Here is a 23,829-nt window from a genome sequence, read left to right on the forward strand (position 1 = left end):
CAGCACAGACTCACGTGGAGTGAATCTGAACCGTCAGTACCTGAAGCCTGATGCGGTCCTGCACCCGGCCATCTACGGGGCGAAAGCTGTGCTTCTCTACCACCACGTGCACTCCCGTCTGAACTCCCAGAGCCCCTCTGAGCACCAGCACAGTCCTCATCTCTCTCCTGATGTTTCCCTTTCTGACCTTGAGAAAGCCAACAATCTCCATAACGAAGCTCACCTCGGGCACTCATCTAACAGGGAGAACCCTGAGACCTGGACACAGACTGAACCAGCAGAACAGAAGCCCAGCGGTGTGTGGATTGCGCCACAACAGTCCGCCGAGGCTGAGCAGCCAGCCCCCGACACCATCCCCCCCAAAGAGAGTGGTGTCGCTTACTATGTGGACCTGCACGGACATGCCTCCAAGAGGGGCTGCTTCATGTATGGAAACAGCTTTAGTGATGAGAACACCCAGGTAGGAATCTACAGAATGTCACGTGAGTGTGGGAAGTGTTGCAGGTTAGGAAATAAAGGTTAGGGCATGAACAAGAGGGAAGGTGACGTTCTGGCAGGAAGGCCTGTGGCTGGAAAAGGTGCACTACTTCCGAACAAGCTTCAGAGAGCCAAGAAGGGATGGCAGGGGGCCTTATGTCTCAGTCATTACATTATGACCTCTGAAAGAGGGTCAAGCCGTTGGCATCATAGTGTTTTCTAGAATTTGGGAAACCAGGGAAGAAGGACAATTTTGCATTGGAGAGAAGCTAAGAACTTAAAAAGAGGTAGGACTGTACCTTTCTAACACCTGGAAATAACGTCAAACATTCCCTGAGAATTCAAGAAACACTGACTAGTGCTGATGGTTGTGAAGGTATCTGCCATTATTAAGTCACATGGCCCTATGCTTGCCATCTCTTCCTTGCCCTTGACCCTTCTCTATCTCTCCTGAGTTGCCTTTTTCCTCCCCTGAACAGGTAGAAAATATGCTGTATCCAAAGCTCATCTCCTTGAACTCAGCCCACTTCGACTTCCAGGGCTGCAATTTCTCAGAGAAAAACATGTATGCCCGAGACCGCAGAGATGGCCAGTCTAAGGAGGGAAGCGGCCGGGTTGCAATCTACAAAGCCTCAGGGATAATCCACAGGTTGGGTGGAATCTGGGATACGGTTGATGAAATAACTTCCCTAAAGAAAGCAATACCCGGTCTAGAGGGTTTAGAGGCAGGGGACGGCCCAAGTCTTCTCGAAAGGCAGGCTCACAATTAGCATTATTCTCTTCAGTCTGGGACTCTACCTTTTGAGACTTCTTGGGTATGTGATACGATGCCGACGGTAGTTGCTGGGGATTAGGACTTTCTCTTCGTGTTCATTTTTTTACAAGTGATTACTTTCTTAGACCACATAGGCTGCCCCCCATGGTTTTGTCCTGATTCTGTCCAGGCAGGACACTGATAAAAGTCTCTGTGTCTTAGTTACACACTTGAATGCAACTACAACACTGGACGCTCAGTAAACAGCATCCCTGCTGCCTGCCATGACAACGGGCGTGCCAGCCCTCCTCCCCCACCGGCTTTCCCCTCCAGATACACTGTGGAACTGTTTGAGCAGGTATGAATACATGGGATAAGTGGGGAAAGGGGGAACCTCAAAGTCTGGAAAAGACTTCGCTCCTGCTGCCTGACCCTAGGTTCTGAAAAGAGGCTCACCGTTATTGCCATCTCACCGCTGGTTATTTTCCTCAGTCGATGGGGACAGGCCTCTGACTAATAGTACTGAAAGGATGACTGGGCCCTATTTCTGACTGCCTGCCACAGAGAATCTCCCAGCACATCTGAGTCAGAATCTTTGCCTCTGAGCTTGTCTTCCTCTTTCTATTGGGTTAGTTCATTCTTAGGCTAAAAGTACCCCCTCTACAGTGGTCTTGATGATCCCCAGTGTTCTACGGCACACACAAGAGTAGGAGAGCTGTGGGTTATAGAAGAGATCCAAACAACTCCTCTTGCTGGGAGAACTCCTTCCTGCTGCCAGCCAGAAAGCACGCTTGCTCCAGCTCATAATGGGTGAGGGCCTCCAAATGAACAATAGTTTAGGGAATAGCTCTAAATCTACTTGGGATAAACAACCCGTGCACAAAGGTTAAGGTACCCACTGAACAAACTTGAGGTCTGGCCTTTCCTTCCCTTCCACCTCAACACAGCAGCCTGGGTTGAAAGACCAAGACACTAAGCCAAATTGGACTACCCCACAGGTGGGACGAGCTATGGCCATTGCAGCTCTGGACATGGCAGAATGCAATCCATGGCCCAGAATCGTGTTGTCAGAGCACAGCAGCCTCACAAACCTCCGGGCCTGGATGCTAAAACATGTGCGTAGCAGCCGAGGCCTGAGCAGCACTGTGAACGTGGGTGTCAACAAGAAGAAAGGCTCTCGAACTCCACCCAAAAGTAACAAGTAAGACCAGCAGGGTGGAAGGGAGAAAGGGTATGAAAGTGGAACAAGGCTGTAGAGTGAGGATTTGTGAGATCTGTGTTCCTCCCCTACTTCCAAAAGGACTAAATGGTGAATATTTTCAGGGAAAATTAAAATTCGGAAGATTAGCGCATTTTTTGAGAATGGGATTCTCTTCCCTTTTACCTGGAGTTTCAGACTTCCTAGATATTTCAAAGCCAGGCTAGGGGACTCCTTGCTTCAGAGCCCTGCTCAAAATCAAATATAATTGGGGTAGGGGCAGGACTCAGCTCCCTCCCAGTGGTTGTGAATGAGTTACAAGAGGGGTCCAAAGGTCAGCACCAAGGCACTAAGGGGGAATTCACTGGGAGTTAAAGCTGCCCAGGGACAGCCGTTATGGCTCTTAGTGTATTTTTTGCTGGAGCATGTATGTGTGAACAAGGGCACCTAGGCTTTCTGAGATCAGCTGGTATGCCCAGCTTAGATACCTTATTGATCGACAAGGATTCCTCTTCCTTGGAATAAGTCCCTGTTCCTTTTCACCCCAGAGGTGAAGCTTTACTGAGCATCAGACCATGCAGAGAGACTTGAGACACAACCTCCCTGGCCCAGGGTTAACTGGCATCTGCTTCTTTGCAGTGGCTTACCTGTTTCCTGCTCTGAAAATACCTTGAGCCGCACACGAAGTTTTAGCACTGGCACAAGTGCTGGCGGTAGCAGCAGCAGCCAACAAAATTCTCCACAGATGAAGAACTCCCCCAGCTTTCCTTTTCATGGCAGTCGGCCTGCAGGGCTGCCAGGCCTGGGCTCTAGCACCCAAAAGGTCAGCCACCGGGTGCTGGGCCCCGTGAGAGGTAAGCTAGTCTGGGAGCCCCTGCAACAGGTGTTCAGTTGTTTGGGGCATTGCTGGGGGAAGTGAGAGCTTGAAGATACACACTTTGCCTGGGACCAAGAGGTGAATCAATAAAATTAGTTTATAGCAGAGTCTGTAGCCTCTCCTGCGACCTCGGTGTTCCCTGCACACAAGCTCCAGAGCGGTATTGTGTGTGGCATAGGCAGGAGTCCTGGGAATCTGTGCTTCAGCACATGCTGGGAGGCAGGGGAGTTTCTAAGGATGAAACAAGCCAAAGCAGGGCTACACTGAGACATGGAGCCTCCACTTCAAGGACAGTGCTGGGCTGTCTCACTGGAGGCAGGATAAGGAAATGCCCTCCCGGTCCACACTGCAGCACTGTGGAATGATGGGGAGTCCTGTCCAAGGTCCTGTGGGCTGAACTGCTCCTGGCTTCAGAGCCTATGAGAGGGTGATGTCAGGACTCCAACTCTTCCAAAGAAAATTGGAACTAGACAGCTTTTGTTCTAGGCAGTCTAGCTCCTTCCAGCAGCAGCCACAATTGTTCAACTTTGCATCATTACCCCTAGTTTGGCCTGATGAGACCCTTCCTGGTAAGACAAGAGATTCTGGGTCAAAATATATACCAGAAACAGATGGGCCTTTAGAAAAAAAGAAGAGGAAAAAGACTACAGAGCCATTCCCTGGGAGTGATGTGGACTGTGGTGGGGAGAAATTGTTGCAGTGCCACTTCTGGAAATACACTAAACCACAAATCAATATTGTATGTGGCTTCTGGGCTACAGAAATCTTGCCAGAGTATGGAGGAGGCTTGTGAGCTGGAACTAAGAGTTTTGCTGGTTCTCAAGCTGCTTTCACCCTAGTTAGCACTTCCCTGCTACTCAGCTTGCACCAGACCTCTTGGTGCGAACTAGAAACAGGCACTGGGTCACTGCTGCGGTGATCGGACTGCGCTAGTTAGAGCAACCACAGAGAGCAATGGTCCTTCCCAGCTTTGACCAGTAAGATGTTCGTTTGTTCCCTGACATGCATTATAGTTACTTCCGCTTATATGCCAAGCTCCATTCTCTGAAATTGTGTCTTTATTGGGAAAGGAACTTTTGCACACTGAAGGAGAGTGTCAAAATAATAGTAATACCTTATATTTAAATAACATTAAACAGTGAACAAAACAATACATTTAATCCTCACGAGGACCCTGTGGGATAGATGGCATTTCCATTTTATGACAAGGAAACAGACTGTGTAAGGGTGACTCGTCTAAGATTGCACAGCTATTAAGTGGCAGAGTTATTAAAACGTGTCTTTTCATGCTCTGGCATACTTGAGTTACCCATCTGAAATCTAGATAAAGTTTTTCTTCTAACTTCTTTTCTTCTTTACTCATAGTTCCTGGGAAGGAATATCAGCATCATAAATTCTCCTTCTCTGTCCACAAAAGGGAAATAGTAAAGAACCTTTTCTAGGTTCTCACTGGAGGATTCTGGGCAGTTTTAAACATCCTCCGTGTTCCCATTCCCAATGCAGAGTGCTGTAGTATGCTCCTTGAGTGAGGAACATGAATTGTCTTTGTTACTTTCCCAAATAACTAATAGAAATTAGGCATAATTAGTACAAAGTTGACTGACTTGAAACTTAATAGGGGACACAGGACAGTAAACATAGTATGAAAGCACACCCACATTATAAACATACAGGGGCCTTGGGGAGGCCACTGTCAGAGATAAACACAAGAGTAATGAGCCAAAAAATGTTCAGTTGAGAAATGGTTTTGAAGAATGGGCGGTGACATATAGTTTAACAAATACATTCCAGAGATGAGGATGATAGCCAGGACCAGAGCCGCTGCATAGAGTGAACAAAAAGCAAGTGTAGTAGCTGGCTCCTGAGAATGATGAGAACAAAAGGCTTATGTCAGAGAGCTGTCTGTGAACTGTATGTATCAGGCAAGGGAAGGGAGGTGGGATCCTTGGAGTAGTTTATGCATCAGAAGACTAGAGCCTATACCAGGACCTGGAAAGGAGACGAATATACCTATTTAAAAAAGTGGCAGGACTCAGTGATGGTGGAAGAGATGGACTAAGAGAGATTCAAGGCCACAGGCTAAAGAAAAGGTCATGGTGACATTAAGACACTGTTGAAGAAAAAGCGATGAGTTTATCTGGTTCAGACATGCTTGGATGTCATGGGCTATCAATGTGGAGATGTCCTGCAGGCAGAAAAAGGGCCAAACTTTAGAAAAGGTGACATTAGGGTTGGACCTAGGAGTCATCCACATACAGGTACAGGTAAAACCAAGTGAGCAGCTGTGTTCCCCCAGGTGAATGAGCTTAGAAGCAGAAAGAGAGCTGGTTTGAGTACAGACACACCCCAGGAACTTGAATAAATATTTCTAAGAACTGAGAAGCTATGTCTCTAAAGTCAAGGGGTCAAGAAGAAGGTTACTAATAACACCAATCAGGAATACTGTGAAGATCTGAAAGGTCAGATCCTGGGACTCTTGCCTCCTATGTTCTCCTGGGCATTTGATGCAGTTTTTGCTGCTTTGTCTCTCTTATTTAAAGTCCTTGCTATCACTCCAGGATGGGAGACAGGATGGGAGACTGGTGCGACAGGGACCTGTGATGCAGATGGTGTGTGGACTTGGCATCTTCAATCCTTGGAACTACTTCTCTATTTGTCCAGTGTGATCTATCTATGCTGCAGCTTTGTGACATTTCCTTTCCCACACATCTGGCTTTTTGGCCCCGGCCGTATCTAGACACACTTGGTCTTCTCAGACAGGAACATGACACCCATTCCTCTAAGCTCTTACTATAAAGCAGCTATACTTTCCAAACCCAAAACTGGGACTGTGATTTAACAAACGATTTTTGTGACCTGTGAACTTATATTTATAATAAAAATTTCCACTAATGTATAAAAATTATATTATTTAACTATGTAATTAGTGAGTATCCTTTATTGGCTAGAACAAAACATGAGACTGGACTATCCAGAAAATTTCAGGAAAGATCTAGGCAGCTCAGTCATAAACTTAAGGCAGATGTTCAGGGACCTAGTCTGAAAGGTTCTGTTCTCAGAGGCTGGAAAATGACATTTTAAAAGGTTAACAAGTAGCCAACTTGGGGTGAAGAGGAATGTTCCTGGGATAGGGGGCTAGCCTTGACTTCCAGTGTCCCCTGACCATAGTGCCAGGATCTTCTTTTCCTCCTTCTCCCATGCTGCAAAACATCACCTTCCCAGACCTGTGGTCAAGTTCTTGTCCACTGGCTCAGAAGTGCAGACAGCAATATCAGGAGCCGTGGAGGAGGAGGGAGAGGTCACTTGGGAATAGCTAATACAATGATGGAGTGAGGGAGGTCTAAAGTCTGCGAGATAGCTGTGCAAAAGCAGATGCAAACAGCTCAGAGGGCCTGCTAGGAAGAGGGTGGAGTGGTAAACCAGCTCCTATTGGTTATGTATTGATGGAAACAGGGCAAGGACTAGGGGGAGGTCAGTGAGGTGCCCACGACACACAATTTAAAAAGCACTTGATCTCAAGGCCAGGAAAGGGCCTCCCTATATTGTACACCCTATATGCCTCTCGCTTCATCCTAGTCCTGGCCCTGGATTCAGGCAACAGTCTCACTCAATAACAAACATACCCTGGCCCTCCAGCCTACCGAGCAGGATACTGGGGTAAAAGACAAAGGACTTAAGTGTAACGTCTTCAGCTGTTGTCCTGTCTCCGCCACTCTCATCTCTCCCAGCTCTGGCAGTTAAACCTGGGGTTTACTAGAACCCCTCCTTGGCCTATACGATGCCTTGGCTCAGCTAACAGGCAGCTTTGGGTAGAGGAGCTCATCCAGTGGTAACTGGAGGTTCCTTTGAGAAGGGAGTCAAAGGACACAGCGAGCGTGCCTCCAGCACCATCGCCACTTTTACTTTTTCCACTGCAAACAAGTTTCATGTTAAATATCAGGTTAAAACTTATTTGATGGCAGGAAATGTCTCCTAACACATCTACTTATTCCCTTATCACCTAGCACTGTACCTAGCACTGTGCCTAGCCTAGCACTTACTAAATGATCAGCGAATACTCGCTAAACAAATAAAAGGCAGGAAGTTGGGAGCTGCATGAATATGTGTGTAACTTTGCTATCCCTCAGAGGGCATAAATCAGGTTTGTGATCATCCCAGGGATTAAATAAATCTGAGGTGCCACATGTAGAGACAGTTCCAAAGACATTTCGGAGGGATGATGCAGGACTTAGGAGCAAGTCACATAACTGCTGTAAATTGTGAGGCCTTAGAATATCCATTCTAATTCATACAATAGTGAGGTCAGTTTGGCTTTTCCTTTCAGACTTTTGCCCCAGGACTATCCTGCCACTCCCAAAATGGAACCTATAGCTGATTACCATCATCTCACCACCTCTAGTAGCTGATCACATATCACCCTTGCACTCAGCCTTAAGCTGCTATTTCTATAGCTCAGAACCAAGAAATAAGAGAGTTGGAGCCCCTCCAATTTTTGTCTTAATGGGGACCGCGCAGGCCTGGATTACACTGAGTGCCAAAAGCCACGACATGAGAAACGGCTATGTGCTCACGTTGTCAAGTTTATAGGCAGACCTGGACAGATCTTAAGATAGTCTTTTAAGTGCTGGTTGAAGTGCTGTCTTTAAAAGCCTTACACTTTTCAGACCAGGCGTGCCCGCTAAACCACACCTTGTCTTCTATCCTGAAACTCTTTAGGGGCAGGATTCCTGAGTTGTAGCCTTTGTATCTTTCCCATGACCCGTACTTTCCACACTGACCTTTTAACACCATTTGCCTGTTTTGCTTCTTACTTTGAGTGTCATGCAGTTTCTTTCTAGAACCTGTAAATGTCCCAAAGGCCTTCACCCATTTTCTTGCTTGCTCTCTCTCATCCTTTATTGGGTTGGGTGAGGCTTCATCCCTTAATGTCATTTCAGCATGCTTCTGTGTATGAAGATTTCTCAGACCATCTAGAAACTTGCTATTTCCTCCTCTATCAAGTTCATTATTTCTGTGTACTGTGCACTGCCACTTGGACATCATAGTGACATCCCTGTTTTAACCAAAGAAATACCCAGGTGTGGGCTCCACAGTATCTCTTAAGTCATTGGTGATAGGTAATGTTTCAGGTTATTTGACTATGGCCTTGAATCTGACTTCTGTTGTCTTGGCATCGCTGTCCCAACTCTTGCTAGCCCCATAAAGTCTGGTTGTTTTTCTCTTGGCTGTGGTCTTCAGACTCTTAATTGGTACCCAGCATCTCAGCAAACTCCTCAAAGGTGGAGTAGTGTCCATCTTGACATCTCTTCCTTTTCTTCTAGACTTTATTCATGTAAGTATCAATTTTTTAAAATTTGGTTTGGGCCCTTCCAGAAATAACCCTGTTATTGCCTGCTGCTTCTCAGTATAGCTAGACAGGATGAAGTTGTCGCCTATTTCCTAAGTTGGAGGCTTTTCACATCTAACATGTGTTGCTTTGTTAGGTGTCAGCTGGCATCCTGGAAACCCCATCAAATTCAGCTGCATGGAGGTTAATAGCTCATTCAGTTTGAGAGCATTTAGCACCTGCTGTCCTTCTGTGGCGAGGAAGCATATGCCAAACCTGAGAGCCTGCCTACCCCACCCAGCAACCATTTATGCCAGTGGGCTCTCACCTTTTAGAACTTCTAACAGTAAGACTCTAAGCACAATGAATGGACTAGAGAGCTGCCCCATAGGGTATAATGATATGCCCTTAGAGTTACTGAGCCAGTTCATGGTCTGCAGTGGGTGTCCGCTATTCAGGTAAACAAAATGCTTATTAAGTTCTCTGTTTTCCAGGCAGTATTTTATAGGCACTGGTATATAGTATTAGAGAAGGTCCTTACCCTCAAGAGACTCAAGTTCTAATCAGAATAATGGCAACATTTATTGAGTACTTACTATGTACTAGACATTATTTTAAGTCTTTTATACAGGTACTAACTTATTTAATTAAGGAAACGGAAACCATAAACAATTACTAGCCAAGTGAACAAAGGACAATGAAGCCAGAACAATGAATTCTACCTGTAATGGTCAAGGAGGCTTCATATAGGTGACATTTTGAGACGGGACATATAAGATATCCAAGGTTTCACTAAAAAATAGACACTGCAGAGGAACTACACAGCTAGTAGCCATGGGAGTTGTAGCACAGGGTGTGAAGAATCAAGTCAGCATCCTGCCGAGGACGTGTAGACTGGAACCCCAGCAGACAGGGCTTTGAATGCCATGTGAAAGGTTTAGACGCTATCCTTTAGAACACCTTCAGTGTCTCCCCCTTGCCTGAGCCAGAATGATTTTTCATCAGGTCTATATTTTAGAATAACAATTTCTGGCACCTGTGTAAAGGATGGATTGTAAAGAGAGACCAGAGGGGATTTTTTTCCTTTTTAAAAGCCTGAATGAGCGATAATGACCTGTATCTGGACACTGACAATGGGAAGGGAAAATAAAGGAGGAATTCAAGTGAAGGCAGAGGTAGAAGTGTCCAGATTTGGTTAAACACAAATCTAAATGTGAGCAAAGAATTGAAAGATCAAACAAGGTTTCTAGCAGATTCTTTACCAATATAGGGGGGACAAAAGGAAATGTGGTAGAAAATGAATTTTGTTTGGGTCATAAGACTGCCAGGTAGAAGTGTCCAGTGGACAATTAGAACTGCAGTTCAGAAGGGGCCAGAAAGAGATTTGGAAGTTTAAAGTGTGTTGAGCAGGAGAGGACCAAGGACAGAATGGTGGGTGTACACTGACATTTAAGAGGCAGGAAGAGTAGTTGAAGAGCAGTTAGAGTTAAAAGGAGAACCTAGGAAAGCTGTGTTTTAGAAGCCAAGTTCAATAACTTCCTTGCCAGAAGGATGAACTGGTGGGTGAGTAGGTTGGTTAGCTACGCAGAGTTGAAGTAGGGTGAGGACTGGCCAAGAACTGGATAACTGGAATAAATATTAAGAGTTCTTTCTACTCAGATTTACTTCAGCAGAGGGATGCTGGTGTGATGACAAGCTTGAAAACAGGCATCTTCTGACCAAGGAGAGCCAATGGGGCAGTGGAGTGAAAGCACCTCACTTGCCCTTTTATCTGCTTGTGTCTCTTCCACTCAGAGCCCAGAAGCCAGGACAGGAGACGGCGGCAGCAGCCACTGACCCATCGCCCTATTTCAAGCAGCCTGGCCCCATTCCCAACTCCTGCCAGTTCTAGTCTAGTCTCCTCACGCAACATGGGCTCCTGCCTACTGTCCAACTCACTCGGCATAGCAGGTCTGTACCCACTGCCACTGAAATCTGAGTTGGCCAGCCCCTCTCCTGACTTACCATGCAGGGCACAGACTGGGCTCCTGACTAGGCATGAAGAAATCCCTCCAGCTCCGTTGTCACTTGATCTGGACCTCCTTCTTGACTTGATGTAATACAGGTCACTCCAAACCAGGGGCATCGGTTATCCTCCTGGATTATCCTAAACCCCTAACACCCATGCCCTTGTACATGAAAATAGAATTTAATGAATATCTTGGTAACAAGAGTTACCATTTACTGAGCATTTATCATGTGGCAAGCACTGCTCTAAGCACATTATTTCATTTAATCCTCACTTTTATAGCTGAGGAACCTGAGGACTTTTCCTATATTCAAGTTCCCTGACTCTAGGAGCTGGACATTAGACAAAACTGAAGAAGGAAAATGTGACCATATCATCCACATAAAACCTTGGCCGTCTGCTCTCCTTTTAAGTTACAGACCCAGCTGTGGAAAACACTGGATGGGAACAATTTCTAAGACTCCAGTCCAGCATCTTCTACCCCCCTCAGAGCCCACTGCTCCTCACCTGTTAACTTCTTCACTGGGTAGCCCTCAGTCCACCTGTCTTGGTACTGTTGACTCGATCTTTTAAACACTTACACATTTGATTGGAACAGGCTCTGAGGTCTACAAATTCACAGAATAGTTCAGTTTGAATGGTTCTGATTCAAGCTCTGAGTTCCTGCTTCACCCGTTGGACTAGACTAGAACACGTCAAGCTCCTCAACCAGGAGCAACCACCCTGCAGCCCCCGGACATTTGGCAATGTTTGGAGACTTTGGGTTGCTACAAATGGAGCGGGGGCAGGGAAGAAATGCCAGCTAATGAGTAGAGGCGAGGGATGCTGCTAAACATCCGACAGTGGCCCAAGATGACAAAGAATTACCCAGCCCAAAATGTCAACAACGCCAATGGCTCCTACCCTGATAAGTTTCCTTTGTTCCCTAGGGAGCAGCTGCTCACTCCTGTCCTCAGGGGACAAAGAGGCTGTCATGGTGATTGGGAAAGGTCTACTAGGGACTGGACCTCGGATTCCCTGTATCAAGACCCGACTACAGGTAACATTTTTGGGTCTTCCCCGTCCCCAGCGTCACTCTGGCAGAGCCCAACGAGGCAATGTTCGTCTGGGTAATGGGAGGGAAAATGCCCGGCACTGCTTTACAACCTCTCCCCGCAACTGTATCAGAGAGCTGCTCTGGTGTCCGAATGCCTGCCTGTCCAGTGTCCCCATCCCCTTCAGCCAGGTCTCTTGCTTGCTTTCAACCTGTGTCCCTGCCAGATATACCCCAGCCTCAGCCTGCTAGCTTTGGCTTTGCCTGCCCCTCCCCTTAGCTTCTCCTCTCTTTCTGCCCAGACCTGCCCGAGGAGAGTTCCCGCCAAGAGGGGTCCCGGATTCCCCAGGTAACACATCTGGTTACTGCTCCTAGGAACAGCTGTGCCACCAACTCTGATTCAGTCCCGATCCCCATGCTAGGTTGACTAAAGTTGGGTATAGGAGGTGACTGGCTGAGTGAAGCTTAAGCTGCTCTGGCAGGGGCTGAGGCACAGAAGGCTCTGAGGAAGATCTACCAATCCCCTAACCTCTTTCTACACAGTACTTCTCTACTCAGCCAGATCTTGGCCACGGTATAACCATGGAGGTTAACTACTGGATCCTTTTGCCTCCTCTAGTTAAATAAGACTTGGAGTATACCGTCATAGATTGAATGCAAGAGGTCTCCAGCTATTATACTGCCTTACTCTCTCAGCTAGGGACAGTACATTCAAGGTCCCAGTGCCTGTGCTGACCACTAAACTATATTCTTACTCATGGAAACTCCAGAAGCAAAGAAGTTCATAGAAGAACCCGCTTCTTAGCCCACCCCTTGTCCACACAGGCTAGGCCCAGGTTGGGCCAGGGCTCACCGCCGACTCGCAGAGGGATGAGAGGCTCTTCGGGCCCCACATCCCCTATCCCCCGGACCAGGGAGAGCAGTGAGCTGGAGCTGGGACCCCATTCTACACGAGGGTGAGCACCGGGGTCCAGTCCCGCGCCCCATCTCTCATTTCTATTCCCTCATTCCCATTTCTGCCATACAGGATCATTTTCTTCCTTCCCTACTCCCTCTGACCCCAAAAAGACTAAAATGTACTTTCATTAAGAATCTAGTCCCTGATTTTTTTTCCCCATCATGGCCTCAGTCTTCACTCCAGTGGATAAGAAAACAATTTCTAGTTAGGGTCTAAGGCCTAGGATCTGGCTGTTTCCAGCATCAGACCACTGTGCACTACTCAACCTGCCTATCCTTATGCAGCTCACCTCCCTCATCTCCCAGTCCCTGGCTAACAGACCAGAAGAGGGGCAGAGTTTTCACAACACTGATTCCTCTCCCTTCTCTGTTGCAGGCTGCCTCAGGCCGGGCCCCCACGGCCCCGCTCTGCCCCTGCCTTTTCTCCTATTTCCTGTAGTCTATCTGACTCCCAGTCCCGGACTTGTTACAGCGGGGGGCCCTTGGGCCAACCTGAGGTTTGTTTTGTCCCTAAATCTCCCCCACTCACTGTTTCTCCCCGGGTTTGATGCCTTGACCTTCATGCCCAGGATATAGCCACAAGATGGGGAATACAGTGAGAAACGTGCTAGTCCCTTCCCTCAGCTGCTGATTCCATGTGACAACCATAACTCCTTGGAATGTCAGCCACACTGTTCTGAGGCATCGCAGGGCATCGCCTTGACACAGGACAAAGCAGGGAATATGCCACCCCTTCCCTCCCTCCATGGCACAAGATTTTGGGACCACAAAAAAAATCTATATTTTTATATTGGGGGGGAGGGAGTAGAAAAGAAAGCAGCCCCTATACTGGGCCCTATTCAGTGGCAGCTTCTTGTTCCATAGGGTTAAAGAAGACTTTGAGGAAATAAAAGTTGTTTGGAAAAATCCAGGTGTAGTTGCTTTGTATGTTGTGATGGGTAGAAGGGATGAAGTGAAGTGTGAAGGCCCCTCACACCCTCCATCTTGCCTCAGACTATGTCCTGGAACCCTAGAAAAGAGGGGGAAAGACCTGAGGTAAGGAAAATGCCACAGCTTTCCTCTGAGGAAGTCCTTCAGGAATCAATTCTCATCCAGCCTCTTCCCCCTTTCCATTTTGACCCACACTTAAAAAGTTGGTTTCCAAGCCCTTCACCACCACCACCCTTCTTCTCTATGATTTGGGTCTACAGCAGCCAACCCCTAAATCAGTGCCCTCTGTCCCAGAACATGGAAATAGAATTGTGTACCTTTACAGCCCCTCACAAAACAACTCTGCCTAAATAAAAGCCTAAATAACCTTGGAAAAGTGAGGACTATTTACGTGAACTGCCCAAATCTTCATACGTGGATGGTATCCTCGGTACCTTTATTCCTACTGGTGTCATACTTCCTTGTACCCTCAAATTGGACATCTGGGGACCACATGAAGTTGGGGGTTCCGGGAGATTAGGAAATCCACCCCCATTTTAGCAAGTAACAGTTTAAAGGGGAGGGACAAGGGATACTGCGAGGCACTCCCTTCTCTGAGCGGATAATGGGGCCCAGTTCTGGACTGTATCATGCTTGGCCCGACACTGTCTTATCTGAAGTTTCGAACCCTGCAGGCCCTGGCGCGGCCTCGCCACTCCACTCTTCGGGGGCTGGGCGCTACAGCCCCGGACCGTTACCTGGGGCAGAGAAAGCAAAAAAAACTTGGGATTGTTGACGGCCACGTAGTGATAGAGAACCACAAGCAGAAAGAGCGACACGCCCAGCATGTTGGCGAAGATGGCGAGCTGCACGTCTGTGATCATCCTGCAAAGAGGAGGGACTGAGCCTCGGGCGGCACACTCTTCACCCAGACCAGGACCCGTCCTGGACCCCGAGTCCAGCCACCACCAGATGGGCCGTGGACCGCGCCTGCGTGCCTCTCACCTGATCAAGCTGGCCTGGGCTCCGAAGCGGTCTGCGCACTTGCTTGAGGTAGGAGACCTGGGCCGGAAGTTTGCAGCACCAGCTCTGTCCGAATCAAGGCACTTCCGGCCGTGCGTCTCGGCCGGATCGGGCTCTCTAGCCTCGCCGTCTCGCCTGCTTCCAAAGCGCTCGCAAGGGGCGGGGTCTCAGGCGGGGTCTCGGGCGGGGTCTCGGGCGGGGCTGCGGAGAGACGGCGTGACTGGGGCCGGCACGGCGCAGCTGCTCACAGCTGGCGCGCCACGGGAAGCGGTTATCAGCAATGTGACCGCCTCTTGGGAGCCGAGGAGCGCGCTAGGACGAGAGAGCGGCGGCGGGGCCGGGAGGGAGGCTCGGCCTGACCCTAGATTCTGACCCTGCTTCCTGCTCCGGCCCCCCGCGCTGCTGCCCAGCCTTCGCTTCCCGGCCCGGCCCGGCCCAGCCAGGTGCTTCCTCTGGGCCCTGCCCTCAGGGTCCCCTCGCTGGCCCAGGCGACGAGGAAAGGGATGAGAGGCTGTGCAGAATGGAGACAGGGTTGGGGCGACTGGGTGCTCCTCTCCGGCGCCAGCCTTTCTACCCCACGTACGCCAAGCGGAACGATCCTGCCTGTGATCTGATCAGTGCCTCTCTCACCCGGGCTTCCTCCCCCCACTCCACCCCCGGAGGTGGGCGTCGGAAATAGTGCAGCCCCTCCCACAATCTAAACCCAAACCGTGGGATGTCGGCCAAGTGGGAAATCACCCCCCGGATGTGAAGGAGGGAGGAGGGGAAGAAGGGCTGGGATAAGCAGGAGGGATCGTGGGTTCGGAGCACAGTGGGTTGTTGAGGAGAAAGAAGATGACTGTGGGTCTCTGGTGAGGGGAGAGGCACTCTGGGGCTCTACAACCCTCTGCCCAGCCAAAAACGACTCCCCTCTCATTCCTTGCTTTCCTTCAGCTTCGCCATAAAAGGGAATGGCACTGAGCCAGACTGGGGCCGGGGGCTGGTCTGGGCTGGGCTGGGCTATTGCTCTGGAGCTGTCAAGGGTAATGGAAGCCAGTTGCTTTGCGGTAGAGGGGGGCCAGGGCTCAGGGGACGCCTCTGCTTCCCTGAGCCAAAGAAAACTATAGGAGCTTCTATGGGGCAGGAACAGATGGGTCAGGGACCAACTTGGCGCCTGTGTGCACCGTGAGCTAGGGTGCACTAGCACAGAGTGGCCTTCCCTGTCCTGGGACCATCAGCAGTTTGTCCTCCATGCTCCAGCTAGTCTCATCTGAGTCTAGGTTTCTCTTAAATTTCGGTTACTCCTTCAGTTACTCCTTCAGTTACTCCAGTGACTCCTAAGCTTGGTCTCTGCCCTTTAGTAGCCTGTGGTTCCCCTGGCCTCCCCTCTAACCCCCAGCCTCTACCACGTATTTCCCAGAAGTTTCCTATTTAGAATCCCAATCCCATGTCCCTTGCACATAACAGTGAAACCCAGGCATGTACTCCCTCATGTGTCTCTCAGTGAGCAGTGTGTTCCTAGCTCTGCTCTGAGAGAATGAGAGTCTAAGTCTTAGAGGATTATACACATTATGCTTCGTGTCCCCTGGAAATTTGAAACAGATCCAAGTCCAAACATATTCAGATCTCCTGTTAGAACAGAACTAGACCTTGAGACCTACACCCTACAAAGACTTTCTAGACTGCAAATGACATGAAGTACTTCAGATTTCCAAGGCTGTGCTGAGACCAGCTGAGTCGGGTGCAAAGTATCTTAGACCGTCAGAGCTGAAGGGTGCCTTCAAGATCATTTTTTAAAGACAGTTGAGCCCCAGAAAGTAATTGATTTGACTAAAGTTCTACAACTGATTAGAGACAGTGTCACCTGATCCTGTTTCTTCTATTCCATACTCTATGTCAGACTGTGGACTCAGTAGGTTATCCTGGGTCAAGGACAAGAAGAAAAAGATTTTTTTTAGAACCATTCGGAAATGTCCTTCACTTCCCAGAACTTCCTGTGCCCAGGTCAGCAAGACTCTCAGCCTTGAATGGGTCATTTGGCCAAGTGCCTGGAAGAACTGAAATTAAAAATGGTCTCCAAGAGAAAACTAGACTCAGATGAGAACAAATAAGGCTTGAAAAACCTTGAGTGGAAGATATGTGGGAAATGAGACGGGCAAAGTCTCATCCTGGAGGGACATGGGGGGAAGGAAAAGATCTGGAGTGGGGCAGGTGTATGGAGCTTAATTCTTGTGATTAGTATGACATTTTCAAGGATAAGGCGTGCGTGAGGTTAGGATTAGACTCAGAAGTGAAAAAGCAGCAAGACCTAGGGAAAGGGGACTGGACCCTCAGCCCAGGGAGGTTGGCACCTTTAGTATTCTATCTGTAGGAAAGGTTGGAAGGAAAAGGATATATACATCTGAGTAGGAGTGGACTTTTGCTCAAGGCTCCCAACAAGCTTGAATTCCCATCTGGGTTTGCATGGCCCAGAGCTCAATTCATATTATTCCTCTTTTTTCCTTCTCCATATTCAGTCTTCTGACAGTGTTAGACATAAAATGTTTCTTACTGCTAGTGCCCCCTGGTTGTCCTGGCCCTTGGACATGAGCTCGTTGCTCAGTCCATGATGGTTGACTGAATGAGTTAGTCAGTCTCCTGGTACAGTCAAGATTTCCCATTGGCACTAGACCCTTGGAAATCCCCTCATCTTAGATTATAAAATAGATATTGTCCTAGTGCCCCAGGACTTAGACTGTTTTGATCTCAGGAGATTCTCTTGCCAATTGCTCTTGAAATTTTGGCTATCTGCCAATACCACCACTGCATTCTCTCTAACCTTAGTCTCTATTGCAGCCTACTTGCCCAATGCCTCAGGCCTCCCCAGTGAACCCAGAAATTGTCCTCCCCAGTGAACCCAGAGCCACTGATTTATCTGAGATCTCCCAGACATTCATGTCAACCTCTAGGTCTTGGCTCCTAATTACAAGACTAAATGAAATGCAACCTACTGCAATTGTATTTCAAAGCCAACATTTTTGACTTGCCACACTTAAAATACAACAGATTTTTTAATTTTAGGGGCAGGCAAAGGAATGGGTGACAACTGAGCAGCGACAAGATGGCTCGGATGACTTTTTAGTTTGCCAGAAGCCCCCGAGAGAAGAGGGGAAAAAGAGAAAACCCACAGCAGTAGCCAGGACAACCTAGTGGGGTAGTGGGTTGGCTTTCTACCAGGGCCAGGGCCAACGGCCAGGGCCTAGAACTGATGCTAAGACCAGGGACAAAGCCGCAACCTTCCATGGACAGCAACTTTGAAATCGGGATCTTCTAGGACCATTTTCTTCAAATCTCCCTGTGTGCTAATCCCCACACCTCTAAGGGCATTTCCATCTCTGTTGATTCCAGCACTTATTTTCACCATCCTGTCTTTTCACCAACATTGTTCCCAGCCATCAGCATCATGTTCTGGGCCATGGGATCTCGGAGGCAGATCCTTCAGAGTCACATCGAAGATTTGGTGGCATCAATTTTCACAGTTTCTAATTACTGCCCTGCAAATTGTTCCCAGAATCAAGACCTAGATTTCTAACCATCTCCTGGACCCTTATTTCCATTGAGATGTGTTACTCTCATCTTAAACTCAGTACAGGCAGAGCTTAGACATATTGCGGATTCTGTTCCAGACCACTGCAATAAAACGAGTATTACAATAAAGCGAATCATAATCTTTTTGCTGGTGAAGGAAGTAAATTAGTAAAAATTTGTAAAATTTTCAATTTGTAAAAAAGGCAACATCTGTGAAGCTCAGTAAAGCAAAGCGCAATAAAATGAGGTATGCCAGTATGTCCAAACTAAGACCGCCTTTCTTTCCTCCAAACCTGCTCCTCTTCTCAACTTAGCCATCCTAGCTGAGAACCCCGATCTTCCCTGGTGTCTCCTTTCATCTGGTTCCTCATTACCCAGGCAGTCACCAAGCAGTCACAGCCTTCTCTTCCAAGTCTGCATCTTTGCAGTGTAGAATTTAGAAGGGACCTTAGACAACAGGCAGCAGATCCCCAGTGGAGTCATGGGATTTGCTCAAAGTGATAACACTTAGAGGAAGTGCCGGAACTGGCATCCTTGTGGCCTGCCACCCTGCCCATTGCTCTTGCCAACAGTGTCTTCTTTCTGCATGTGTACGGACCACCTACTCAAAACTTTGTAATCCAAGCTCTTAATCAGTCATCTGAGCCTCTCCCTAATTTTTCCACAATCGACTTATCTTTTTGTGCCACTTCTTCCTGACACAAATAAGAGCTAACATGTATTGAGCATTTACCACATGCCAGGTGCTATTCTAAGTGATTTTCGTGTATTAACCTAATTCTCACAAACCTAGGAAGGAGAGTACTATAAACAAAAATCTGGAGATGCCTTTTTAAAGAAATTTAAAGAAGAGTTTATTCAGGTAACTATTTGCAAACCAGGAAACATATAGTCCTTGATGTGAACCAAGAAAACATTCCAAAATGGAGGGAATAGGGCAGGATTTACAAAGGCCCAAGATGCAAGGAGCTGATGCTGATCAAAGAGATAGGTTGCAAGGGGAAACAAGATCATAAACTTACATCATTTGTTTTCTGATTGGTGGGGGCAAACTGGACTTTCTCTGGTTGGCTGACTCAGTGATCCAGCAAATGTGGTTGTGAAGTGAGAACAATGGGTAATACATGACTAAGCGTTTATCAAGTCCTTGTTTCAGCCCAGACCTGTAGAACAAAAAGGTTGTTTGGTCACACAGTTATAGTACAGGGAGCATTATTTACCAAAGATGCAAGGAGTATGATGTATTAAACAGTACAATCAACACGGGGCTGGGCAGGGGGCTGCTGGCTCTGCAGGGCATTCCAGAGCCCAAAATGGCAAAGTTATGCTCTGCAAGCAGCTTCAGAGCTCCAGCTGCAAAAATCCAAATTTTGGGCCACAAGTTATGATATTAAAGTTCTAATAAGTCCTCAGTATGATTATTCCCATGTTACAAAAGAGGAAACTGAGGCAAACCACTTCCCTCAATTTGAAATCTCTCCCCTCCCCATCTCTGTTCCTCACTTTCCTCCCCAGACTGTTCAGTTTCTATCTCTTCCAACAGCTCTCCTCTGGCCCCGCCAGCAGCCAGCTGTCTTTCCCCTCCTCTTACCCACAACACGCCTCATCCATTTGTCTGACCCCCTTAGCACTCTGTCTATCCTGCCTTGTGTTAGTTCTCATTTTTGGAGCCTGTGTCCCATTCCCAAAAGCTCCAGTTGCTCCTTACTGAGTCCTATATATACGCCTGTGCTCCCTGGACACCTCCACAGTGCTCGGCACACAGCACTCCCGTTTAGTACTTCCATTTCGTTCTCTTAAGTGTCCCACCACACTGGGAGTCCTGAACACAACGCTGAGGGCCCGGTGATGAAGAGGGGCCAGCTGACAGATTCAGACATCTCAGAAGGAGCTGTCCGTCAGGCTGACAGTCGAGTCTGAGTTCCTCACCTGCTACAGAGGCTCTGCGACTTGCCTCCAGGCCAGAGAATGACTTCCTTTGCTACATAGGTAGGGCCCAATTTACCTCCCTCTCTCTCCTCCCCGACTTACGGCCTGACCCTCACTACGATGAGCCTGGGACCCATATTCATTTGGGCTTTTAAGAATGAGTCTTTCTCCTCTTGCCCGTGTCTTCTCCATGCCTGACAGGAGGCTGCGTCCATTTCCAGATCCCTTTCGTCCTCTTCTGGCTTCTCTGAATTTCCTCCCTGCCTCAGTGGAGCCCTTCTCCTTCTTCTCCCTGGCCCAGTAGCCCTCTTTCCTCTCCTCCTCCTTTCTTCAGGTCACTGTCCTAGGTATTTAGATTCTCATCTCAGCCCTGCCGTTGACGTGCTGTGTTACTGTGGACAAGTTACTTTCCCGCTCTGGGCCTCACTTTTCACATCTATAAAAGGAGAGAGCTGGACTGGACGGTGAGTGATGGCCTGCTGAGCCCTCCAAGCCCAGGCTCCTTTTACAGTCCTCCCCGCCTCCTCTCCTCTCCTCTCTGGGCCCTTCTCTCAGGTCTTCTCTCCCAGGGGCGGCCTGCCCTCGCACCAGGAGAGCGTGGCCCCAGCTCCTGTTCCCTGCCTGAGCAGCCAGCCCTGGGCCTCCCCGCCAGCCCCGGCCCGTCTGAGAGGCTGGCCCCAAGCCTGGCGGCAACTCCACATTTCTCTGTTTTTCCTTTTTTTTTTCCCTCTTTTTCCCGGAGTTAACAAGAAGCAGATGTGGCGCACGATGGTTGGAGAGGTGGGGGGAGGAAGGGGGAGGCTGGACCGCCAGCCAGACAGGGGGAAGGGAGGGGAATGAGCAAGAGAGGGAGGCTGGAGGCCAGGGCCCGCCCCACGCAGCCACTCCAGCGCCTCTGAGCAGCCACAGGGGTAAAGTCCTGTCACCCCCAGGATCCGGTCACTGGGGAGAACGGATAAGGAGACCAGAGAAGGGCCAGCTGGGGCGAGGGGGCGGAGGCCCAGGAAGCAGCATCTGAGAGGGGCAGGGACCAGGCGCAGGAGGCCCGAGGGGCACAGAGAACAAACTCCTCTCAGAGGTGGAGAAGAGAAGAGCGGAAGGAACCGAGGGAGGGACAGACAGGAGCCTGAGGAGGAAAGAGGAGGGGAGGAGAGGGGTCAGGCCAGGAGGCCAAGGAGGAGGTGTGTGGCCCTGGGCTGCCATCAGGAAGCTGGGGACAGGACCCGACTCTCAGCTCAGCGGGCATCCTCGCTCCAGGCAGAGGCGCCAGTGGTCGGGTGGGATGTGCCTCTGAGGGCCACAGCCGAGCGCCCCCACCATGGCCCCCAGGACCCTCTGGAGCTGCTACCTCTGCTGTCTGCTGACCACAGCTGTGGGGGCAGCTAGCTACCCTCCTCGCGGTTACAGTCTCTACACGGGGAACAGCGGGGCCCTCAGCCCTGGGGGGCCCCAGCCCCAGAGTGCTCCCCGGCCTGCCAGCCGCCACAGGTAAGTGTCTGGGTCCCAGCCCAAGGCTGGGTATAGGTGGAAGGGTGGGTCAGAAAATGGGTATCCTGGTCCCTAGCTTGGCTGTCCTCTCCTGAGCTGTGTCCCCAGTGCGGGGAGGAGGGGGAGAGGAAGCCCATCCATCAGATGACGCCTCACACTCCCACTTTCCACGCCGGGTGTTTCCAGGGCCCCCTGAATAGATAGGTTCCTCTGTCTAATCTCAGGGGGATCAGCTCCTGTGTCCTTTCCGTAAGGCCTGCAGTTAGGAGCCCAGGGAAACTACCCTGAGGGGTGTGGGTCAGGCCTTCCTGCCAGCTGCGCACCAGCCTGGGATCCTCCAGCAGACCTATCCCTTTCTAGGGCTTCCTTGGCCCATCTCGTAATCCATGACTCTACTGCCACTCTGCTCTGCTCCCTTCAGCTCTCCAGCCCGACATAAAGCAGAGGCCAGCATGAATGGGGCCAAGAGTGTAGAACTGCAAACCCCACAGGGGACAGGGCTCATCAATGGCTTATTCTCTGCTTAACCCCCAGCTGGACCCCTGCCTGCCTGGTCCTCTCCCCTGAGGGGTGGGTGGAAGCCAGCATCCAGGGAGTCAGCAGAGGGCCCCAGCCAGCCTGCTCACACAGGCCATGCCAAGCTGGGGATTGAGACCGAAAGGGAAACGAATGAATGTGTGAATTCAGAGGCTCCCCGGGAGCCCCTCCCCAGCCATGAGGATCGACTTCTTGGAGTTGGTTTTCCATTCTGTGACTCCTCTCCTTCTTGAAAAGTCTTTATTGCCTCTGTCCACACAGGAAGGCGTAGGGGGAGCTGCCGCTGCCTATGCCCTGGCTCCCACTGGTCCCCAGGGGCGCTTGATCTTTTGACCCTCCCTCAGCCCCTCTGGTAGCCCCTGGCCCTCCTCTGGGGCATGTGTCTCTGGCCCTTGGGCCCAGCTGGGGTTGTGCCTGCAGGAACTGGTGTGCGTACGTGGTGACTCGGACAGTGAGCTGTGTCCTTGAGGATGGAGTGGAGACCTTCGTCAAGCCCGACTACCAGCCCTGTGGCTGGGGCCAGCCCCAGTGTTCCCGCAGCATCATGTGAGCCCCAGTGCTGGGGAATTGGTGGGGGCTGGGCTAGCAAAGCAGGTGGGTGGCTAACTCAGGGAATTTGTACAAAGCAGGTAGCAAGGGGCAGGACCAGGGCCTTCACTCAGAGCCATTTTGAGGAGATGCTGAGGCAGGTTTGGCTGGTGAGATATTGAGGGCACACTTACCTAGACCACCCTGCCAGCCCCAAAATGCCTTCTCCGGATTGGGTCATACTCAAGGAGAGGAATTCAAGGTTCCAGTACAAGACAAGGGGAGGAACAACAGGGATTTGGCCCTTGGCCAAGAAGCTGACAGCTGTCAACTGAGCAAGGCCGCATGCTGGATGGTAAGGGGGATCCAGCCTGAGGGACAGGTCTTGCCCACCAGCAGCTGCTCATCTCTGAGGACAGGGTCCAGGGTCACTGACAGTACAGGGAGGAGTAAAGAGCCCTCCCTCCACCTCTCCTAGGTACCGCAGCTTCCTCCGCCCTCACTACCGCGTGGCCTACAAAACGGTGACAGATATGGAGTGGAGGTGCTGTCAAGGGTATGGGGGTGAGGACTGTGCCGAGAGTCCCGGCCCAGCACTGGGTCCTGCACCTCCCACGCCACGCCCCCGGCTCCGGCCCGGTCGCCCCAACCTTTCTGGCTCTAGTGCGGGCAGCCACCTGAGTGGACTAGGGGGGGAAGGTGAGTATGGGAGCCCTGGGGGAAGAGAAGTGGGAGACGGTGCTGGGTGGAAAATGTGGGGCCAGGGTGCTGAGGGAAAACACCATGCTTCAAGTCAGAAAAAAAAGACAGGAGGGAGTTAATGAGATCCCTGAGTTTCCCTGTCTGCGGGCGGGCGTGTGTGTGTGTGTGTGTGTGTGTGTGTGTGTGTGTGTGTGTAACAGACAGAGATGGAGAGAAAAAGAAGGCAGAGAAAGTGAATGTGCTCACACACGCCCACATGTGGCCAAGATACTTCCTAACTGGGAATAGTTGCGGGGGGGAAAGGGGAATTCCTTTGAGAAGCTTGGTCCAAGGGGATAGGCAGTTGAGACTACAAATCCTAGCATGCACTGCAACTGACTACAGGTCCCAGGCCCCTCGGTGGCCTCTGGAGACTAGGTCCCAGAATGCTGCAATCCCTGTTGCCTTCCCATGTACGTGCCAGGCACTGCGGATGTGCTGTGTTTGCCTGCCAGGGAGATAGCCATGCTGTAATTATGGAAACAGGAACTTCTGGCC

At 49.9% G+C, this 23,829-nt stretch overlaps 3 protein-coding genes across 10 annotated transcripts in view; 2 read left to right on the forward strand and 1 right to left on the reverse strand.

Annotated features, from left to right (window-relative positions):
• AGBL5 (ATP/GTP binding protein like 5) overlaps positions 1-13,540 on the forward strand; it is an 18,236-nt gene extending 4,696 nt beyond the window's left edge. For 2 of the 8 annotated variants that reach the window (XM_025045701.1, XM_015588197.2), the window contains exons 7-15: positions 4-460; positions 957-1,126; positions 1,454-1,589; positions 2,230-2,432; positions 3,069-3,283; positions 10,427-10,582; positions 11,570-11,679; positions 12,499-12,629; positions 13,007-13,178. In XM_025045701.1, coding sequence (XP_024901469.1) covers positions 4-460; positions 957-1,126; positions 1,454-1,589; positions 2,230-2,432; positions 3,069-3,283; positions 10,427-10,582; positions 11,570-11,679; positions 12,499-12,629; positions 13,007-13,178 — 1,750 coding nt within the window. Of the gene's footprint in view, positions 1-3; positions 461-956; positions 1,127-1,453; positions 1,590-2,229; positions 2,433-3,068; positions 3,284-5,864; positions 10,144-10,426; positions 10,583-11,569; positions 11,680-11,975; positions 12,023-12,498; positions 12,763-13,006 lie in introns of those variants that run through there. The other 6 variants (XM_015588199.2, XM_006910310.2, XM_025045703.1 and 3 more) reach the window with 6 other exon arrangements.
• Positions 13,393-14,701, reverse strand: OST4 (oligosaccharyltransferase complex subunit 4, non-catalytic). The gene is made up of 3 exons (XM_006910309.3): positions 14,545-14,701; positions 14,298-14,424; positions 13,393-13,639 (listed from the first exon to the last, which is right to left on the reverse strand). The coding sequence occupies exons 2-3, from the start codon at positions 14,421-14,423 to the stop codon at positions 13,625-13,627; spliced, it is 141 nt and encodes a 46-aa protein (XP_006910371.1). The 5' UTR covers position 14,424; positions 14,545-14,701; the 3' UTR covers positions 13,393-13,624.
• Positions 14,702-20,864: 6,163 nt separating this feature from the next.
• Positions 20,865-23,829, forward strand: part of EMILIN1 (elastin microfibril interfacer 1) — a 7,868-nt gene continuing 4,903 nt past the window's right edge. Inside the window, exons 1-3 of the mRNA XM_006910312.2 lie at positions 20,865-21,525; positions 22,483-22,608; positions 23,069-23,289. Of these exons, the coding sequence (XP_006910374.1) occupies positions 21,356-21,525; positions 22,483-22,608; positions 23,069-23,289 (517 nt within the window). The 5' untranslated portion in view covers positions 20,865-21,355. The remainder of the gene's footprint in view (positions 21,526-22,482; positions 22,609-23,068; positions 23,290-23,829) is intronic.

The sequence above is a fragment of the Pteropus alecto genome, unplaced genomic scaffold (genome assembly GCF_000325575.1).
Source record: "Pteropus alecto unplaced genomic scaffold, ASM32557v1 scaffold61, whole genome shotgun sequence".
Lineage (NCBI taxonomy): Eukaryota > Metazoa > Chordata > Mammalia > Chiroptera > Pteropodidae > Pteropus > Pteropus alecto.

Bases quoted from the DNA above. Each gene is read 5' to 3' on its own strand.
- OST4 (XM_006910309.3), bottom strand. From the start codon at position 14,423: ATGATCACAGACGTGCAGCTCGCCATCTTCGCCAACATGCTGGGCGTG.